The 7,692-nt window shown below is 65.2% G+C and overlaps 1 protein-coding gene across 7 annotated transcripts in view; it reads left to right on the top strand.

Moving 5' to 3' along the window:
* The window catches only part of GRN (granulin precursor), a 17,150-nt gene that overhangs the window by 4,092 nt on the left and 5,366 nt on the right, over positions 1-7,692 (top strand). For 6 of the 7 annotated variants that reach the window (XM_032796016.2, XM_032796013.2, XM_032796011.2 and 3 more), the window contains exons 2-9: positions 1,353-1,510; positions 2,464-2,610; positions 3,598-3,682; positions 4,171-4,283; positions 4,683-4,830; positions 5,484-5,590; positions 6,447-6,576; positions 6,897-6,994. In XM_032796016.2, coding sequence (XP_032651907.1) covers positions 1,367-1,510; positions 2,464-2,610; positions 3,598-3,682; positions 4,171-4,283; positions 4,683-4,830; positions 5,484-5,590; positions 6,447-6,576; positions 6,897-6,994 — 972 coding nt within the window. In that variant the 5' untranslated portion in view covers positions 1,353-1,366. Of the gene's footprint in view, positions 1-60; positions 722-1,352; positions 1,511-2,463; positions 2,611-3,597; positions 3,683-4,170; positions 4,284-4,682; positions 4,831-5,483; positions 5,591-6,446; positions 6,577-6,896; positions 6,995-7,692 lie in introns of those variants that run through there. The other variant, XM_032796015.2, reaches the window with a different exon arrangement.

Genomic DNA, 7,692 nt, shown 5'->3' with positions numbered 1-7,692 from the left:
CCCCCCCCCCCCCCCCAGCACTCTGCCCACCCACCTGCCCTCTCAGCACCTCCCTACAAAGCCTGCCCACCCGGCCGGCCTGTGGGTCTGTGCCATGGTTACACGTGGGACCCAGCCTAGCGGGACCCGTGGCTGAGTGGCAGTGGGCTCGGTTCACCCAGGTGTGACTCCAGAGTCACCTGCAGCAGGCAGGGCGTGTGGCTAGCCCCTTCCAGCCCCAATGCCCCAGAGCAGAAGGAATGAGCTGGCCGGCCCCTCTCTGGCCGAGGTCATGGGCCTCGTCCGCTCACAGCGGGGAGGGAGAGGGCCATCGGGGCCGGAATCGGACTCCAGAGGCCTGGCTCTGTGTTCTTAGCACTGGCCTGCACTGCTCTAGCTCAAAGGGGCTGTGAAGCCGGGGGGAGGAGGGGACAGATGTGTCTGGGACAGGCCCAGCTGCTTCCTAAGCTGCTGTGCCCTGATAAACAGCTCGCATTTCCGCCTCTCTGCTGCAGCCGTGTTTCTGCTGGCCTGCGGCCAGATCCCCAGAGGAGCCGCAGCGCCGAGGGAGGGAACCAGGCTGGAGATCTGGGTGGAAGCTCTTATCGGCCTGGACTTTGAGGCTGAGTTGGTCACTAATCCCCTCCCAGGGCTGGTTCCCAACAGCAAGGGGGTGGAGGCTGCGTGCCAGGGCCTAGTCCTCTCCAGCTGAACCCTCATCACGCCAGCAGCTCTGAGCAGCGTAAGGCGGCTGGGCAGCCTGCAGGGGCTTTCCCCGGGCATGGTTGGGCTCTGTGGGATGGGCACGAGGCAGTGTTACAACAGGGGTAGCTGCAGTGCTGGTGGGTTCCAGCCGGAGGGGAGCGGGAGGGATAGCTGGTGTGACACCACACCTGAGCCATAGCCCCCACCCCAGTGCTGGGACCCGCTTGTTCAAGCAGCCGCGGCATCACTGACACAGCCGGGGCCCTCACCTAGAAGCAGGCTGGTGCCAGAGAACAGCTCTCAGAGGGGGGCCCAGCTGGGGAAGTAGCCTGCTGTGTTAGCCAGGGAGGTGGGGCTGGTGTTGTGGTTGCTTTTGTGCAGTGGGGTCTTCTGGTTCAGGGGTGGGGGCAAAGGTAAGTACTTACCCCCATTTTACAGATGGGGAAACTGAAGCACAGAGGCAGGGGAGTGACTGCTTGTCTCTGGTTGCACAGCACATCGGGAGCAGAGCCAGGGACAGAACCCAGGAGTCTTGCTTCCTTCCCCCCAGCTTTGTCTGGAGTTTTGCCGAACCCCACAGCCAGCTGGCAGCTCAGGGTTAAAGCCAGGTGCCCCAGGAGATGTGGTGGGGTGAGGCGGCTGAGCAGCTGTTGGCTGGTCCCTTGCAGGTTCTCGCCCAAGGATGTGGTCTCTCCTGCCATTGTGGCTGGCGCTGTCCGGAGCAGTGGCCTCCCTGCGGTGCCCTGATGGGCAGCTGTGCCATGGGCTTGACATCTGCTGCCGGGATCCTGGAGGGAACGGCTACGCCTGCTGCGCCCCATCTCTGGTGAGTGTCTGTCTGTGTCACGTCCCGGGCGAAGGCTAGAGGGGTCGCTCTGGGCGGTGAAGGTGTCTCTGCCTGGCATTTGCCCTCCCCATGCCACTGGTGGTGCCCCCCCCGCCCGGTGCAGGCCCACTCTGGCCTGTGTAGAGCAAGCTCGCTGGGTCTCTGGCCAGTGCCCAAGACACTGCAGGGGCTGAGCTGCTCTGGTGGCTGGGAGCAGCGAGGCTGAGGGGTGTGGAGGGAGTCGCTCCTGGGGACGGGAGGAAGGGCCCGGATTGTGGGGGAGCATTGTCATAACCCAGATCCCTGGCGGAAGCCGTGTTGCAGAACCTGCCTGTGATTTACTGCCCTGCTTGCCTCATCCGCTGCCTCACCCCGGCCTGCCGGGAAGCTGTGGTTAACGCTCCAGCACCGTGTGCTGGAGCCCTTCCCCCACGGGGTACAATCCAGTCCCTTTGTGGCCCCTGGGGCAGCTTGGGCCCATTGTCTGTGAGTGACCAGGACTCCCTGCCCTGAGCTCTGCATGCTGGGGGGCAGCCCCTGGTCTAGATACCAGGGCTAAAACCCCCAGCCAATAATGGGTAGAAACTGCCGAAGCTCAGGGGTCTCCTGCCCCGTCGCAGCTACCCCAGGCAGAGCTGGGCCCCCAACCGGGCCAGCCAAGGGGAGGGGACCTGCCCGCCAGCACCCTTCTGGGGGCAGTGGTGCTGAGCGTGGAAAGCAGACGTGTCTGTGCCCGGTGCCCGTCCCAGCCCAGGCTGTACACCTCCCCCACTGAGAGCCTGGGGTGGGATCTGGGGGTGTTTGAGAGTCTGCCCAAGGCACTTTAGTCTGGCTGCCTCTAAGCCATGACTCAGCCCCTCACCTCTGACCAGGAGCCAGCAGGTGGTTTTGGGGGCCATTGTGCTTTGGGCTCCCTGCATTGCATCCCCCTCACCCTCTGTCTCTTCCACCAGGGCTCCCCGCACTCCCTGCCTATGATCCAGGCCAGCAGCGTGGCCAAGCCTGCCGGGACCATGTGCCCCGATGGTACCCAGTGCCCCACAGAATACAGCTGCCTGCGCACGCCGGCCGGCTCCTTCAGCTGCTGCCCATTGTCGGAGGTAAGCGCCTGGCCCGGGGGTGGGGGCCTCCAGCTTGTACTTGGGACATGAGCGGCTGTACCCCCGGTCCCATGGGGGGCTGCCGGGCTGGGCCATTCTCTCCAGAGAGCTTCCTGGCCAGCTGCCAGGCTGGTTGAGGCCCTACCTGTAGACAGTGTGGGGGAGAGGTCTCCCCTGGTGGTCAGTGGAAATCCCTTCCACCCAGGGCATAGTTACACTGTGGAACTCCCTGCTGCAGGCTGTCACTGAGACCAAGGGATTGGCTGTTTCTGTGGGTCCCAGGGACATCTCATGTTGTCACCATTGCTGCTAGCACAGACGGGAGCCCAGACCTCCTCCTTCGGGGCTTCAGCCCGACTCTGATTAGGATGAGACCTTCCTGGAGGGCCAGATTATCCCACACCTACTACCGTGGGGCTTCTTGGTTCACCTGGACCGTGCTGGAGACAAGACATGGGACTGGCTGGCCTGTGGTGCCCATGTGGGAGTAGAAGGCATGGGAGGCGGTACAGTGCTGGGAGTTACCAGCTGCAGAGTGGATTTTAGGACACGGCTGTGGCTCTCCCCTGGTCTGATCTGCTTGGCCAAGGGCTGGATGTTTTCCTTTGCCCCCTCCCCCAGCCCAGGACAGCCTAGTGCTGCCCGACTGCGTGCCCTTCCTCCAGAGGAGTGGGCAGCGTTTGTCCTGGCCTGGGAGAAGCAGCCCTTCTCCAGTGCTTCGAACTGGGGGTCTCAGCACCCCTGAATTCTGTTCCCCATCCTCTGCCACTGAGTCCTGTCCCCTCACTGTGCCTCAGTTTCCCCATGTGGGAGGGATACTGTTGGCGTCCAGGGGTTGGAGCTGCTTGGTGCTGGGTGTCCATCTGTCTTGGGTGCATCCCCATGGCTCATGTGGCTGCTCCTAGCCTCCGTCGTCTATCCCGGAATTCAGGGTGCTGGGATCTGCTGGCTGTGCTGCCCAGAGCCATGTCCTCTGTCTCTCCTCAGGCCGTGGCCTGCGCCGACAGGCATCACTGCTGTCCCCGGGGGTCCCACTGCAGTGCCGACGGCAGATCCTGCTTTATGCTCCCAGGTATGGGGTTGGGGGGCACCGACATGACCTTCGGGTGTCCTGGGCCCCTGCGTCTGAGCATGGATGGTATATGACACAAGGGGACCCTGTTGGCACTGACAGCCTCTGCCTCTGGCCCCGGGACTGGTGCCGACCGGGCTCTGCCCGATACCAGGAGCTCATGACCCCCTGTAGCGACCACGCCACATGCCTGGCTGCACTGGTACAGGAAAGCTTGGCTTCTCCTCCTCCAGCTGTTGGATTGTGGGGGGCAGGGTCTGTAGCAGGAGGTTTCCCATAGTACTGGGGGGCTGGGGCTGATGGATTCCCCTCCCCCAGGGAGGGCTCTGGAGCAAGAGACTCCAGCTGCCACCTTCTGGTGAGCTGGTGGAGCTGCTTGCTTGCCTGGGTGGTGTCTGCTGAGTGGCTCTGCCTGCGGGCGAGGGGCTGAGGGCAGAGCTGCCCTGGCTTCTCTGCTGAGTGCCAGGCGCTGACCGTGCTCTTGGCAGGTCTCCCAGCCGCTGGTGCTGTCCAGTGCCCTGATGGCGAATCAGAGTGTCCCAATGAGTCCACTTGCTGCATGATGCCCACTGGCTCCTGGGGGTGCTGCCCCATGCCAGAGGTACCGGATGGGGGGAGGGGTGTGCAGGGAGCCCAGGACTGGGATATAGGGGACCGTGGGGGAGAAGGGCTGGGATGCAGGGGGCTGGGGGTTGGCTGGGGAGCAGGGCTGGGTTATGGGGATCCATGGGTCGGTGAGGGGGCAGGGCTGGGATACAGGGAGCCATGGGTTGGCGGGAGGGGCAGGACTCATATACAGGGGGCTGTCGGTAAGGTTGGTTCTGGGGCAGTGGTGCCAAGCCCAGGGCGAGGCAATGGTCTGAGGATGTGCTGAGGGTCGGCCTGGGTGCCTTGTGGGTTGAGGTGGGGGGCCAGGCGGAGCTGGCCTGGGGGCTGGCGAGGGAGGGAGCTGGGGAGTTGCTGGTTTCCCTCTCTGCTCTATGCCCCATATCTCTGGCAGGCTGCCTGCTGCGCAGACAAGGTGCACTGCTGCCCCCGTGCCACCACCTGCGACCTGGAACATGCCCGCTGCATCTCAGCCACTGGGGAGCAGCCCCTTGGCAGCAAGGTGCCAGCCTGGAAGCGAGCACCGTGGCAGGGAGTGCCAGGTACAGCATGGGCTGGGGGTGGGGAGCGGTCCCATGGGCTGCTCGGCCCCATATGTGGGGGTCCCAGGGAGCAGGCTGGAGTGGCTGGGCTCCCCGTGCCATGTGGCGTCCTCTGCGTCGGGGCCCCACACCCTGGCTGGAGGAGTGAGGCAGCCCCTAGGGGGTGCTGTGCTATGGGCACTGCCCTGGCCTAAACCCCTGGGCAGCCCCCTGCCCCACATCATCATGGAAGATACTCGTTACAGGGCTGCTCGGGCAGCAAAGACGGCCCTGGGATCCTGGGCAGGGGCGGGGGGACAGTGGGGTCTGCTTCCTTTCCTGTGTGCTGTTAGACAGCGGCCATGCCACCCCCAGAGGTGGCTGCATTGCAGTGGTGGGTGTGCAGTGTACATTCAGTAGGACACCCCGCAGCTGCTCTGTGAAGAAGAGTCAGATACGGAGATCAATGGCTACCCCCAGAGCTGGGTTGAGAGTTCACCCCGTGTGGGGGCATAGCCCCTTTGGTAGGAGATGCCTCCAAGCTGCTCCTGGGGCCCTGCCTGCAGCCGGTGCAGAGGCCTGTGGGGTGGCAGGTGCCGTCAGGGCCCTGGTGGAGCAGCTGCTGGAGGGTGTTGGTCTGTGCCCCCTGACGTCGCTTCCCCTGCCCTCCCCAGTCTCACACAGCGTGATCACCTGCCCTGACCACCAATCAGTGTGTCGGGACGGCACCACCTGCTGCCAGCTGCCCACCAGCCAGTACGGCTGCTGCCCACTGCAGAACGTGAGTGAGGATGGGGCGGGCAGGGCAGGACATGAGTTGTGTGTGTCGTCTCCACCCCCCCTCCCCAGGCATTCTGTGAACTGCCTGTTCCCTCTGCCCCTCCTAGTGTCCTAGGGCAGCCTTGGGATGTCTGTGCCAGCCCATTTTGGATTGACGCCTGCCCCATGGTACAGAGGTGCTGCCCCTGGGTGGGTTACACCCAGCCCCTGTTACAATGCTGCCCGGCGGTGATGACGCGCCAGGCTTGGGGGGAGGGGAGCGGGCTGCAGGGGCAGGGACACCCCGAAGTGGATGTCTCACTGCACATAACGGGCACCCAGCACTCTGCGCCATGTCTCCCAGCGGGCAGCCAGCCAGGCTGTGCTGCCACTTGTCTCCTGCCTTGGGACTGGCACCAGTGATCTGCCCACATGGCCGCCTCCCCTGGCATCTGCCCCAGACTGGGTGTGACTCCCACAGGGAGGGATGACCTCCCTGTGCTGAGCCTTGGGTGCCAGGTTCATGCCAGGCAGGGCAGGTGGGTTCCCTCAGGCTGCTCTGGGCATGTCACGGCTCCTGAGGGCCCCTCTCAGAAGTTCCAGTTGTTGGACTCTGTCCCCAGCTGGTCCCCCCCCAGAAGTGGCTGCTTTTCAGCACTGCTGGGCGCTGGGTGTGCCCAGGGAAGATGCTGTAGAAATGGCTGGGGCCTAGGGGCCTCTGCCAGCCAAGTTTCCACCTTCTGGCTCCTGGCGATGGGCTGGCGGCTACCCTGGTGCTGAGCCCCTGGGGGACACCCCGCCCCCATCCCCCCAGTGGTTGGCTGCCCCAGAGCCGGATTTGGGTTTAACTGGGGACGGGTTCTTCCCTGGCACTTCAGGCCGTGTGCTGCAGCGATCGCCTGCACTGCTGCCCCCAGGGCACCACCTGCGACCTGCGCCACTCAAAATGTGCCTCAACGCTGGGCCAGATGCAGCCTCTCACCCGGCTCCTGGATGCCTCTGAGGGAGGTAGGAGGCAGGGGGAGGGGAAGAGGGTGCTCTGACAATGCCCCGGGACTGGGGGCCAGGGACCCTTCCCTCTGCCTTGCCAGCATTCCCTCTGCAGTGGGCACTGGAGCGGCACAGCCCAGTGGGAGTGGGGAGGGTGAGCCGGACGCTGCCCCCAGAGCCGGGCCCTGCAGATGTCTCCAGGGATTCCTTCCCCTGGGGCCTCCAGCCGCTCACAGTGGGGTGAGGGCTTTCCGAGGCTGCCCTGGGGCCCATCCTGGGCCCCATCCTGTCAGCCCAGAGGAAGGGTCCGGCTCTGACCACTGGGTCTCGCTCCCCAGCTCGAGAGGTTCCCTGCGACGAGCAGACCAGCTGTCCTGACGGCAGCACCTGCTGCAGGCTGAGCACAGGGGCCTGGGCCTGCTGCCCCCTGGTGGAGGTATGGGGAATGGGGGGAGGCATCTCCTAGCATGGTGGGGCTTAGCCTAGGTCTTGGAGGTTCCTGCTGCCCCACAACGGGGAGGGACAGACCCTGCCTGCAGCTGCCCCGCCCCAGGTGCCTGCCAGGTACCCCACCTGCTCATACGTACCCCCCCCACACTGCTCCCAGCCCTGCCCCCGCCCCAGATACCGGCCAGCCTGCCCTTCACCCCTCCTGCAGCCCTGCCCCGCCCCAGGTGCTGGCCAGCTACCCCTCCTTCTCATACGTACCCCCACTGCTCCCAGCCCTGCCCCCTCCCCAGATACCAGCCAGCCTGCCCTTCACCCCTCCTGCAGCCCTGCTCCGCCCCTAGGTGCTGGCCAGGTACCCCACCTGCTCATACGTACCCCCCCCACACACTGCTCCCAGCCCTGCCCCCTCCCCAGATACCGGCCAGCCTGCCCTTCACCCCTCCTGCAGCCCCGCCCCGCCCCAGGTGCCTGCCAGGTACCCCACCTGCTCATACGTACCCTCCCCCACACTGCTCCCAGCCCTGCCCCCTCCCCAGATACCGGCCAGCCTGCCCTTCACCCCTCCTGCAGCCCTGCCCCGCCCCAGGTGCTGGCCAGGTACCCCACCTGCTCATATGTACCCTCCCCCACACTGCTCCCAGCCCTGCCCCCTCCCCAGATACCGGCCAGCCTGCCCTTCACCCC

The sequence above is a fragment of the Chelonoidis abingdonii genome, chromosome 21 (genome assembly GCF_003597395.2).
Source record: "Chelonoidis abingdonii isolate Lonesome George chromosome 21, CheloAbing_2.0, whole genome shotgun sequence".
In the NCBI taxonomy this organism is placed as follows: Eukaryota; Metazoa; Chordata; order Testudines; family Testudinidae; genus Chelonoidis; species Chelonoidis abingdonii.
This window is presented reverse-complemented; position numbering and strand designations above follow the sequence as displayed.